We start from the raw sequence: 13,232 nt of genomic DNA, 5'->3' as shown, positions 1-13,232 counted from the left end.
GTAATCCCAGCACTTTGGGAGGCTGAGGTGTGTGGATCACCTGAGGTCGGGAGTTCGAGGCCAATATCAAGACACCCCGTCTCGACTAAAAATACAAAATCAGGCATGGTGGCACATGCCTGTACTCCCACCTACTTGGGAGGCTGAGGCAGGAGAATCACTTGAACCCAGGAAGTGGAGGCTGTGGTGAGCTGAGATTGTGCCATTGCTCTCCCGCCTAGGCAACAACAGCAAAACTTCATCTCGAATAAAAAAAGGTAGGGGGATTGGCTAGCAGCAAGGTGCAGACTGGGTAAATTCAGGGGAAAGGCAGATGGGAGAAGGTGGATACTAGGAGACAAGTGCGTTATTTCTAGATCTGGGTCCAAATATTCTAGATGAACTCACTGCCTCTTCTCTGGCCTGCTTTTTGTTGGAAGCTCCCAAATTCCATGAGGTTGAATTTTCAGGTTTTGTTCACAACTCTTGGTACATCTGGTTTACTTCAGGTACAACCAGAGCTAGGCCTTTGGTTGGTGAGAACTCCAGCGCCCCACCCTCCAGGTGAGCCATCAGTGTGGCCACCACCCTTGTCTACTTTCAGATGGCAGAGACATGTCCCTTGAGTGTGGGCAGTTGGCAGCGGGTGTTGCCATGGGTGCTGACCCAGACGTCATGTCAAGCCCTTCACCCGCCTTACCTCACACCTCCACTTCACACAACCCTGTGAGGGCTGTTTTGTTTCCCCCATTTTGCAAATTAGGAAGTTGAGGCTTAGGAGGGTACAGAGTCACATAGCTGCCAAAATGTGAATTGGTGCAATTAAGAACAAGAATGATCTGAGGCAGGTAAAGTGGCAGCGCCCCATGATGCTCTTAGAGCCCCTCCCGACTCCGAGTTCACTAAGGAGTGGTGGAGGCTGGGACACCTCTTCAAGACTGAGGCCTCTCAGGGTGTGGGCTCGGCTCATCCATCCAGTGCTGGCTCCCAGCACAATTCCACCCCTTGCTGTGTACCCCAGCAAAACCCAGCCATGCTGTTCTCGAACATGCCATGTCCCTGATACCCCTATGCCTTTCCCAGGCATCACTGGTAACTAGAATCATAAAGGCCTGGACATGGCTATGGCCGGAGTTTGAGCTGTCCCTAGCTCTGCATTCATTTGTAGTCTTTCCAAGGGGTGTGGGGGTGTGAGAGCCTTAGCCTGGCTGCAGACTGGAAAGGAACTAGGGAAGAAACCAGAGACCCCTCGGTGGACCTGTGAATTGAACTGGTTTGGAGAATTCAGGTGAGATGATGTGAGAGGACTGGAGAACAGAGACAAGTTGGAATCCCCTCCCCCCCGCAAAAAAAAAAAAAGCTGGGGATGTTTCAATCCCCCTGGAGGCTTTCAGGGCAAAGGAATTCACCTTTTCTAAGGCCCTAGCTCCAGAAAAACTGCTTTCTCAACTCCGTGGGAGGGACTCGTACCCTCCAGCTGACTGGAGAGGAGACCACACTGGCCGTTTGCCATACCTCTGCTCTGGCTCTTTTGGACATCAAGGAAGCACCATAGCTCCCTGGATAGAGTGGAGGATTCTGCCAGGTATGCCAGGGGAGGATTAGAGCAAAGGGCGCTGGAACCATAAAGTTGGCCCTCACCAGACCCCTAACAGAGGGGGGCAGTTGAAGTCAATGGGATGGAGAAGGGCGAGGACAAGGAAGAAGACCGCAGACTTTGGGGACACCAAGACTACCAAAGCAAAAGATCAAACATCTGGAGAGGAATCTGAGGAGGAGCCAGGGGAACTCTTGGTTTGATTTATATCCATTTCACTCCAGAATGTGAAGCTGCAAAAAGCTGGAAGATGTCACACACCGCCTTCAGGATTAAAGGGGTAAGGTCAAGCCTGAAATCACCTTTTGGACGTGGTACTCAGGTATGTGGTGACATGAACAGGAGCAGCTTTGGCAGTAGGAAGAGGGGCTAATAGGTAGGAGACAGTGTCTAAGGCTCCCAACGCGTGCCCTTAAATACTTGATTGTACACTGAGGTGGTATCAAGCCAGTGTCAGTTCAGCTTGCTTTAACAAAGTGCCATAATCGGGCTGGGTGTGGAGGCTCAAGTCTGTAATCCCAGGACTTTGGGAGGCCAAGGCAGGAGGCTCACTTGAGGTCAGGAGTTTGAGGCTGCAGCTATGATCACTCCACTGCACCCCAGCCTGGGTAAGACCAGGACCCGGTCTCGATGAAATAATTTAATAAATGCTGTAGTCTGGGTGACTTACATACAACAAATGTATTTCTCCAAGTCAGTGAGGCTCTGTTCCAGAGGCAGAAGGCTGACTCACAGGGAAGGGGGCAACTCTGCTCTCTGGCCTCCCATTAGTGGGGGCTCCACCCTCTTGACCTAATCACCTCCAAAGGCCCCACCTCCTGATCCCATCTCCTTCAAGGTTTGGGTTTGGACACATGACCTTGGTGAGGGGAGACACATTCAGTCCACTGCAACCAATGAAAAAGAAGTTACCTCATGGTTTGCAGCAAACTCAACAGCGTTATCTTCATTTTGCTAGCACCTTCCAAAGTTTAAAATTAAAGCATGACATTTCACTTTGTGCCGATCAGGTTTGTTTTCCTTCAAACACTGATGGTTGCATCTGGGGGTTTCTCACTTGGCTCCCGTAACAAGCAGATGGATGAATTAGGGGATTCCATCTTGGCAGCGCCGCCACCTTGCTGGTTCCCCGGGGCTCTTCCAGAGCAGGTAAGGTCAGGTGCTCTCTGCAGCTAAGTTGCCCGCGTACATTGGAATTGTTGAACAAAACAGGGTCCCATTTGCTTTGCAAGCTCTTGGCCTCATGCAGTGGTTCTTCCTGGCTGGCCAGTAGAATCACCTGGACATCAGCACCTTCATGCAGGGATTCTCTACCCAGGACCCATTATTTCCCCGCCCCACGAAACAGGGTCTCACTCTGTCAGCCAGGCTAGATGGCAGTGGTGCGATCATAGCTCTGTGCAACCTCAAACTCCTGGGCTCCAGTGATCCTCCCACCCCAGTCTCCTAAGCAGCTGGGGCTATAGGCATGTGCCACCGCATTTGGCTTTTTTTTTTTTGTAGAGACAGGGTTCATGTTGCCCAGGCTGCTCTCAACCAATCCTGCCTTGGCCTCCCAAAGCGCTGATCACAGGTGTGAGCCACTGCACTGGGCCCACATCCAATTTTTAAATTCTAGTTTTTAACAGAACAGGACAGACATAATTGTATCCAAACAGCAAATTTCCAATAGTGATTTTTTAAGCCAAGCCTCTGAAGGGAAAACAGTTGAGGTCAAATATGTCAAGACATCTACTGTTTAACTGCAGTGATATCTAACTTTGTGAAACCAAGATTGGAACCAAAATGACAGTATAAGCAATGAGACATTTTATCTTACATTTTACAAGATATTTCTTTTTGAGTAATAACAAAAGCAAACATGACCAACATGGCTCATTTTCCTTTATGACTTAGGCCACAGTAAATCACATGGCGACCCTACTGTTACCCCCAAATCTGTCGATTTCATTTTGTAAACGGTATACTGTATGACCCACAGATGACCCAGGGACACTCTTGGTTTGGGACCGTTCCTGACAAGGCTGTGAGGGCAAGAGGCCACCCTGGCCTGGCTCCCACTCCGCGTCTCAGACTCGGGCCTGGCCTGGAGTGTGGTTACAAAGGGAGTCCCCAGACCCGAGAGAAACACCATTCATGTTTCAGCCCAATATTTGGAAGTCGGATTTGTTTTAGAAAATACCAACACGGTTTCACCAAATGACTAACCTTGTCCAGTTGCAGTCACGCAGGCCCCCACACCAAAGTCTCACCTCTCCTCAGCCTGCAGAGCCAACTCCTGGTCTTAAAGGCCTGAGCTCAGGTGCTGGTCCGTGGCTAGGGGCGGCAGACCTGCAGCGCAGGTGCCGGTGCACGTAGTTGTAGGAGATCCTGCCAGGCTGGGTCCTGACTCAGGTGTCTCTGGGGCTCAGCCATTCTCTGAGGCAGGTGGGTCTTCACGAGGGCTGGGGCAGGACCAGGACTCACCTCTACCCTGGGGCGTTCTAAACCAAAGCAAGACAATGGACATCTCTGAGCTGTCCTTCCTCTCTGGGGAGTTCAGCGCCCCTCTGAAAATCTGCAGGCATTTGGGATTGGCCACTTGTTAGCAATGCCCCATAAGACAGGAAGGCCACATCCTGTAGCGCCTAGGCTGGGTGTCCTGGGCCCCAGGGAACACATGGCCTCCCTGTATGCACAGAACATGATTTAAACCATGCCATTTAAACTGTAGGAACAAGCCTAACTGCCAAAATGAACAACAACAAATACCCTAGAAAATGAAGTTGGGATGAAATACTTGATAGAGCTTTAGTTCTCTACTTGGAGAGGAGTTTGGGGGAGTGTGACTGGCATATATCAAGAAGCAGCCCTGCAGCAGGAGGCATTTTTTAAAGTGTCTGAAGACATTGACAGTGGAAAGCTTCTTACGGTCTTATTCTAAAACTGCGAAGGGAATTTGAGGGCACTCCAGTGGAAGACTAAACCCACAGTCTGTAACTCAGGGTGTTTGCCAAGCACGTGCGGACCAATTGAAGACAAACTCCCAGGCAGTTCCCAAAGCGAATTCTGCAGATGAATCGGGTAATTTGGTGAAAATCTAAGTAAGCTGGTCCACTGATGAAAAAAACCTCCTTCCCACCCCAACTTTTCCTAATAGGGCATTCTAAGGCCGTGCACGGGGAGCTCTTGCACACCTGGGGAAGAACGTGGCTTGGCTGCACATCCCAAACATTCCTGACCCCCTGTGGGGGGCGGGCGCAGAACCCCCATTAGGGGTAAATAAGACGACAGGTGAGTGTGCTTTGAAGAGTGGCGCGATAAACAGTTTGAGGAAATGGTAACGCTGACATTTCTGCCCCAGTGGGGAGAGGAAAATTTAAACCACTAAAGGGTAAGAGACTCGGGTGTCCAGGAAGATGAGGGCAGAGCCCCCGTGCCTGGTGTCATGCCTGGGAGTACCCTGCTGCTCTGCGCTCTGTGGGGCTGAGCGGGGTGGGGACTGCAGACGGCCTCCCTCCCTCCCTCCCTCCCTCCCTCCACTCCTCCCCCATCCCCTCCCTTCCCCCCACCGCAGCCCTCAGAACCACAGCCCTCTCCGTGGCCTTGGTCCCTGCTCCTTCCCCATGGTCTTCACCTACGACTCAGACGTGGGTCTTCTGATCGAAACTCTGCCCTTTCCCTAAACTACACCTGAGGAAGAGGAGACCAGGCTGAGGTCAGCCCTAGGGAAGAAATGTCCCCACTTAGTGGCAAGGGGAGGAGCACAAGATGGGGGCAGAGCCGAGAGGGGCCCTGAGCGTGAAGGGCTTTCCCAGAGCGGCTCGCTGCCCCTCAGGTATTAGCAACTGCATTCTGTGGACAGGAAACGAGCCCCAGAGAGGGGCTAATACCACTTGCCCAGGCCCTGGTCATCAGCAGTAGACCCGGGACTTTGAGCCCTTTCTGCCTGAGGCCCAGTCTAAGGTTCTCCTGCACACCACACGGGCCCTCCTGGGGCCATGTCAGGAGAAACGTCACCGCACAGGCTGTGAGCCTTTTTGGGTGAGAGGCCCTTGGGGCACCCAGTGAAAGATGTGGACCCTCTCCCCAGAAAAGTACACATCCAAGATGGAATGATTTTGCAGGCCTGTTGCAGGTCCCCGGGAGTGCACAGAGTGACCCAGGCCCCTAGGCCCCGGGCTGGGATTCCCGCCCCCATGGGCAGGAGATGGAAGGAGCTTGGCCCTGCCCCATCAGCCCTGCTGTGGCCATCGCCACGCAGAAGACGATGGTGACAGGAAGCCAGGCTGTCAGAAATAACATTGTTTCTGCCAAGCCAGGCACTGCGTTAGAAAGAGTTCACACAGATTATCTCACTTTATCATCCTAACAACCTAAGCGGCAGCTGCCATTATTCTCTCTTTTCCCAGATGAGGAACTGAGGCACAGTAGTAAAACAACACACCTGATGTCACCCAGCTCCATGGACAGTGGGAGAGCCAGCGTTCTCCACCTCCAACCAGGTCTCACTCCCCGCAACATGAGCAAATGGACATGGCCATGGGGGCGAGAGGTGGGGGGGCTGCCGAGAAGCTGGAGCCGTGGGGTCCCCAGAAGTGGAGGCCTGGAGGCAGCGCTGGGGCCCACTGCACCTCAGGGCAGCCCTGGGCTGTTCTCCGTACCAGCTTCACCCTCAGGAGACTAAGTTATGCCCTGCTGAGGATGTTCACAAGGACGCACTGCAGGCCCCAGAGGCAGATGATCCCCCTGGAGAGGCTCCAGGACTTGGTGGCCGGCGAGCAGCCCAGGACCCTGGGCCCGGGGTGGACTGCGGTTTGCCCTCCCACCCGGGACATTCCAGGTTCACGTTTTCTCAGGTCTCATTTAACAAGGAAAAAATAGCACACACAACATTCATGTCCCACAGACAACTTCTTTTCTTCCCTCAAAAAGGGAAAACCAGCCCGGACCACAGAGCCAGACCCATCTCTACATAAAAACAGAAAAAATTAGCAAGGTGGTGGTGGTACACGGCTGTGGTCCCAGCTACTTGGGAGGCTGAGGCAGGAGGATTGCTTGAGCCTGTCAGTTTGAGGCTGCAGTGAGACATGATTGCGCCACTGCTCTCTAGCCTGGGCAACCAAGCGAGGCTGCTTCTTTAAAAAAAAAAAAAAAAAAAAAAAAAAAAGGTGTAAACTGAGGAGGAAAGAGTGGTTGGGTTGGTTCTCATGAGCAAGACAGCAAGAACAGAAAAGCAAGCACAGGCCACCTGTGGGGGCTGGGCGTGGCATGGGGAGGCCTCCTCAGTGGGCAGGGTAGGGTGGCTCAGGAGGACACAGGTCTGGGAGTGGGAGAGGAGAAGGGGCACGGTGGGGCTGTCGCGTGGCTGGTGCATGCGCCACGTCCCCACACGCATTCAGTGCATTCCCTCTCGAGGATCCTCGCTCTCCTGCTGTGACCCGGGGTGGCAGCTGTCATCTGTGTACAGGGCTGTGCTCTGAGAGCTGGGAGCCCACACGAGTCCTTCTGCCCAGCCTCCGGCCCTGGCCTCCCCCACAAACCCCCCCCCCATCCTACTTCAGTTGACTCCTTGGCCCCCAGAGTCCCCCGAGGGGAGACCATGGGCAGCGCCTTTCCTGGCAGGCAGAGACAGGCAGCAGAAAAGCACACTAGCACCTCACTCTCTCAAGGTAGCTGGAGAAGATGAGGACAGGGCGAGTTGAGGGCTTCCAGCAACTCAATTTCCTAAAGCACCTCTGGACCCCCAGGGGCCTCTCCCGCAGAAAGCCCAGGAAACTCATAATTGGGCTTTGGGGTATGTGTGAGAGGAACCCAATTCAGGCTGCTGTAAGTGTAAAGGGCGATTTAATGGCAGAACACTCACAGAGTGTCCTGGGTTGTATAACAGGCCTGAGGCTGGGCTCAGAGATCAGAGGGGCCCCCGGGCCGGCATATGGCCAGGACGATCCTCCCCTCTCCCTGTTCCTCTCCAGGAACCAGCTTCCCTCTCAGATGTGTCACTCACATAGAGCCACTGCGACTGCACAGCAGTCACCTCATGGCCCCCAGCTGGAGGACAGAGTTCTGGGAAAGACTCAGATTCTCGTGACTAGCCTGGTTTTGACTTGTTACAGGAAGAGGACAGTGAGTACTGCTGGGGCCAGATGACTGTGCCTGTCCCCTGTCCCCACCGGGCCAGACAGGTACCACTTCCCTATCCCTGCTGGCTGAGGCTGATGGAACGGACTCCCTGACTCAGGCAGTTCTGTGCAAACCAGACTGCGGAGACTGTGGCTGGCACAGGCTGAGCATCCCTAATCCCAAATCCAAGATCTGAAATGCTCTCAAGATCCAAATTTTTGGAGTGCTGATGTGACGCCACCAGTGGAAAATTCCACACCTGATGCCTCTTTCTGATGGTTCAGCAAATAAACTTTGTTTCTTGCACAAAATTATTAAAAATATTGCATAAAATTACCTTCAGGTTGTGTGCATAAAGTGTATGTCAAACATAATGGACGTCTGTAATCCCAACACTTTGGGAGGCCGAGGTGGGAGATCACTTGAACCTGGGAGGCAGAGGTTGCAGTGTACCGACATTGCACCACTGCACTCCAGCCTGGGCGACACAGCGAGACTCTGTCTCCAAAAACAAACAAACAACAAAGAACGTGGTGTTTACATTCAGGTCCCATCCCTGAGCCAACTTATTATGTATATGTAAATATTCCAAAAATCAGAAAAAAAATATGCAAAATCTGAAACTTGTCTCACAATTTTGGAAGAGGGCTACTCAGCCTGCAATGTGCTGTTTTCACTTCTCTGCTGCTCTTTTTGGGATGAGGGAGTTGGGTCTGAAGTGTAAGTTCCCTAAAACATCTGCTTGGAGCCAGGTGTAGGCCTGAGACCTAAGGCAGCCTCTGTCACCTCGTGTCATGGAAAGGGCTGGGGACTTACCTGGTTCCATGTCCTCTGTATGGAAAGAAGCTTGCACTGCAGAGTGGGAACCTCTGTCACCCAAACTATCCTCCAGGAAACTGTACCCTCACTTTACTCCTTAGAGAAAACATCTCTAAGATATCTTATCAAATCACGTCCCTTAACTGTGTTCTGGTTATCTTCATGATTTTCACGTTCAGGCAAGCTGCATTCATCACACTATTTCCACGCCCTGAGCAAATGACAGAAGATTTAAAAGGAGTGCTCAGCTGACAGTGACAGTTCAAATACAGCAAGAAAGACTTCGACAGAAAGTAATAGTATAAAATAGTCAAAATAGTGATTTTTAACTTAGGTACGAAAAAATGGTCCCAATTTCATCATTTCCTGAAAATGGTCCTGCCTGTTGTCTGGAAATTCTATCAGGTGGGAACACATTTCTGTCAAGCAGCTCAAACTTCGAAAGTATTACCTTATGTCTTTCTTCACCTGGACAGTTTTTTCCCTCGATATATTTAACTAACTAAGAGAACCTCACATTGTTCTTAGCCAACCAGCTGGATACCAACCTGGTTTTCTTTCTCCCCAAGAACTGATCTTTGCTACTCAACCCCCAATAGAGACATGAACTGCTGTGTTCTTTGGTCGTGTTTTAGAGAAACATTGTTTGAATTCTTACACATTAGTTTGTTCACATGTTCCTTCAAAACCATATATTTTTGCCTGATCATTAGAAAGCACTGTTTATTCCCTAAGAAAGTAAACTTTGAAGTGATGAGAAATAAAATAATCTGCAAAATACCCACATCCTTTTTCCCCGGCACAGTATTTGTTTAAATAGTATAGCACAACACTCATCTTTTATTTATTTATTGGTTTTTTTTTTTTACTAAGGCACATGACGTAGAAATATTGAGGTACAAAAATGCAAATTTCTGCAAAAGATTTTTAAGATATTCATTTTGGAAAATGAAGGTGAACATCAACTCCCAGAATATTCAGCTTTTAGCTTGTTTTTTCTTTTGGACCAGTTCAACCAGCAACTTGTACCTAGCGATACAGTCTTCCTGTAGGAAGAAAAAAAGAGAGGTGAAAACAGTCACTTGCACAAGTCAGTGGGGTCCCCGGGGGGCCGGTCTGCTGCCTTCTGCTCATGAAGAGCCTCACGTCCAGTCCCTCTGCCCAGAGTTCCCAGGATGTCCTGGAGTCCAGCCGCTCACAAGGCAGACCTGTCCAGGCAGTGCAAGAAGGGCTCCTGCAAGCCCAGCCCGAAGGGAAGGTGCTTGGCGCGGAGTGAGGGGCTGGGGCAGCCATTTGTGAGGTGCACTAGCATCATCACTGGTACCTTCAGCCTGCTGACTCTCATTTTCATGTTAACATTTCACTCTTTCATCACAACACGCTACTTTAAAGAAATCAAAAACCCTGGGGCCAGGTAGCCACAATAGTCTTCTTCCGTGGGTCTGGCTTTCCTTAGGTGCTGCTGAGTGAGACCTTTCCTGTGGGGCGCCAGACCCCGGGACACTGGAAACACTTGTGCTGAAATACACACTCCTGCTCCTCCCGGCCCCACCTCCATCCCACCCTACAGGCTGCAGGGCCACCCACTTCAGACCTCAGCTGGCCACAGCTGTCACGCCCTGGGCTGGGACTCAGGACCAAAGCAGAGGTGGGTTGATGGTGGGGAGAGGCCTCATTATTTTCTCGTTGATTACAGGAACTTTCTAGAATCTATTCTGTTTCTGTTCCAAAAATACTGACCCCTGAGGTTCTGTAGCTTCTGCTGACTTAGGGTCCAGTGCAAAGTGACTTTATCAGCTGCCTGGGACAGGGAAAGGATGTTTACTCTCCCAGGATTTTAGCTTAGTGGTGTCATGAGAGTCTCTTCTCAGGGTTTTTTCTGCATCCCCAAAGATTACCTGCCTAAGGTCTTTAAAGATATCAGTCTTTCCTTAGTATCTATGCTGTCCCTAACCACATAGTGCCGAAACCAGATGTGGCCAGACCCAGCACGTAACCCCGGAAGGACAGTGTGCTCAGAGCTCTGAGCTGAGCTGTGGCAGCCAGGCCCAGGCTCCAGGACAGCAGGCAGCTCAGCCCTGGCTGGCTCTCAAGTCAAGGCTTGAGGGGAACACCTGCAGGCCGACGAAGCCCCGCTCATTGCTGGTTGAAAACTGGAAGGTTTCCAGACCCCCCAGGTATGAGTTTCTGGGTGTTCTATCCTTAGGAATCCAAGCTCCAGCCCCTTCGTTTATAAGCCAGTGTGGACTCATCACACATGGAGACACCTGTGTTCTGACAGATGCTAGAGAAATTCGGGGAGAATAGTTACTTCTGGCAAACCAGTTGGAGAGGCTGGGAGAAGCTGCGCTTCCCAAGATCAACTGCTAAGGGTTTATTTTTCTCCCCAGGAACTCTCAACTTTCATCCTTTTAAAGTAGGTGGAGAAAACTAGACCTGTACACTCAGGGACACGCATGGCCATGAGCTAGATTTTCCAACACAGAATTTCAATTACAAAAATAAGAATGTAAATGAGCATCAGTGTGCCCAGAGGCGACTGAAGGAGGCACAGACGGCAGAATAGATCGTGGCTTTTGATTCTGACTGTTCCTGATTCCTCGACTAACAATCTAGCTCCCTGGAAAGAAGCCTCAAGAGACACTGTGGTAGGATCACACCCTGGAACTCTCTGCAGCGCCTCACGGCCAGATCACAGGAAAGAGGCCGCCCAAGCTGGGTGGGTGGGCTCTCCACAGGGCACTCCCGCCCTCTCCTCCCATCTGAGTTTTCATCTGAGAACTATCTCAGATGTATGTGAGCAGGCACTAAGAGCTACAAGCAGGGAGAAAGGCCAACTACAAACAGCCACGGCCGTGGAAGGTAAGCCGAACCCTAGCTGTCGCCTGGCACTGAGCACACATGGAGATGGCCTCAGGGCACTGAGCACACATGGAGATGGCCTCAGGGCACTGACCACACATGGAGATGGCCTCAGGGCCTCTGGACAGCCACGAGGTGCACCCGCTGAGTCCAAAGTTATTCACATGGCAGAACCAAAGATGATTATGGTAATACTGTCTATACCAGCTATCCCTTTGGTCAAAGATTTGCTACATAGCCAATGGGCCTTGTGATTTATGAACCCTCAGCCTGGTTCAGAGGCGCTTCCCATCCTGACCCTCCCCAGCTGCCGCATTTCACGGTGAGACAGCACCGGCTGAGCCTCCCATGTGCCCTTAAACCCTAGGCCTGAGTGGGCGAGTTCTCCAAAGGGCAGGCAGGTGCTGTAGGTGAAGTTTCTATAATCAGCTACCCTGTGTGATGATGAAACTTAGAATCTTGAGCTCATCTACACACATGAACCACTCAATGCACAGATTCATATGCTCTAGGGAGAAATATACTGGAAGATAGCTGGGAAAGAAGAGATCATGGGGCAGGTGTCAGTAGATAGGAATGAGGGAAGAAGCCGCAGGCAGACAAGCTGCGGCTCCTCTGGTGGGATTCTAACACCTGTGCAGAGGCCTCTTTCCCTGTCACTCACCTTGCTCTTGGACGGGACACATCTGGCTATTTTGTCCCAGCGGTCAGAGGATCCCTTTGGGTACTGCTGCAACGCCAGTTCCAGAAGTTTCTGTTGATTCTGAGTCCACGGCTCCTCTGCAGCCCGAGCTCTCTCTTTTTTCTGGCTCTCCTCGTCGCTGGACTCATTTGGTTCTGCTACGTCAAAGTCCTTCTGCCGCCTGGCTCTGGGCTTCTCCTCTGGCTCCAGCTTCGCGGTAGTCTCCAGCAGCCTGGCTGGCTTCCGCCTCCGAGGTCGGGCCTCGGTGCCCCCCGTCTCCTGCTCACCAGAGTCTCCCCCCTGCTCCTCCTCCACCACCGCCCCCTCTGCGTCCTCTCGCTGGGTGATCATGTCATCAGGCAAGGTGGTGGCACTTTTGATGGGCCTGGAATTCTGAACTGTTGATTTGAGTTCGGAGAGTCTAACCATTCCTAGGAAAGAGGGGTGCGCCACACAGATGTGAAGGGCAAGGTGAATTAAGGAGATGGTGAGAACAGCAGCTGCTGGGCACACAGCAGGCAGCGCACTAGGCATTTTGCATGCATGGTCTAATTTCATTTCCACACTATTCTAGAAAGATAGGGATCATTACCCTAATGTTACAGATGAGAAAAAGAAGACTCAGAAAGCACTAGAGTGGGATCTGAACCCACTTCTGTCTGATTGCAAGCCTTTGTCCCTTTCTCTACTCTGAGGAATAATGGGCATATAAAGAATCAGATTGTGAACAAGAATACAAACATGTCTTTGAGAAGGAATAACCTGCTACTCAGTATAAGAAAGGATTCACTGGCTCCACTGGAAAGACAAAAATCAACTGGTCAAACCTTAAACTGTGCTGCCTCTGGAAGTCAAGTGTATGAGTAAATTATACACTTATAAATAGTAGCTATAACAAGAATTTTTAAACATGGAAAAGAAACATTTTATCAAAACATTTATTAGCTGGGTGTGGTGGTATACACCTGTATTCCTAGCTACTTGGCAGGCTAAGGAGGGAGGACTGCTTGAGCCCAGGAGTTTGAGGCTGCAGTCAGCTATGATCACACCACTGTGCTTCAGTCTGGGCAACAGAGTGAGATCTTGTCTCTAAAAGTAGTAATAATTAATAACAAAAGTTTTAAACCTTTTAATAGGACAGAATAGTATACAGAGCACTGATATCCTCAATACAGTAGGAGTTACAACTCA

At 51.0% G+C, this 13,232-nt stretch overlaps 1 protein-coding gene and 1 long non-coding RNA gene across 2 annotated transcripts in view; one reads left to right on the top strand and one right to left on the bottom strand.

The window, feature by feature from the left end:
* Positions 1–4,211: 4,211 nt before the first annotated feature.
* LOC105480050 (uncharacterized) lies at positions 4,212–7,665 on the top strand. The gene is made up of 3 exons (XR_986257.2): positions 4,212–4,849; positions 5,968–6,060; positions 7,531–7,665. It is a non-coding gene; the product is annotated as an uncharacterized lncRNA (long non-coding RNA).
* Positions 7,666–9,330: 1,665 nt separating this feature from the next.
* Positions 9,331–13,232, bottom strand: part of LOC105480046 (DnaJ heat shock protein family (Hsp40) member C1) — a 242,969-nt gene continuing 239,067 nt past the window's right edge. The window contains exons 12-13 of the mRNA XM_011738488.3: positions 12,024–12,472; positions 9,331–9,543 (exon numbers count right to left, since the gene is read on the bottom strand). Of these exons, the coding sequence (XP_011736790.1) occupies positions 9,475–9,543; positions 12,024–12,472 (518 nt within the window). The 3' untranslated portion in view covers positions 9,331–9,474. The remainder of the gene's footprint in view (positions 9,544–12,023; positions 12,473–13,232) is intronic.

This window comes from Macaca nemestrina, chromosome 9, assembly GCF_043159975.1.
Source record: "Macaca nemestrina isolate mMacNem1 chromosome 9, mMacNem.hap1, whole genome shotgun sequence".
In the NCBI taxonomy this organism is placed as follows: Eukaryota; Metazoa; Chordata; class Mammalia; order Primates; family Cercopithecidae; genus Macaca; species Macaca nemestrina.
Note: the sequence above shows the minus strand (reverse complement) of the source record. Positions and strands in the feature narration are given on the sequence as shown.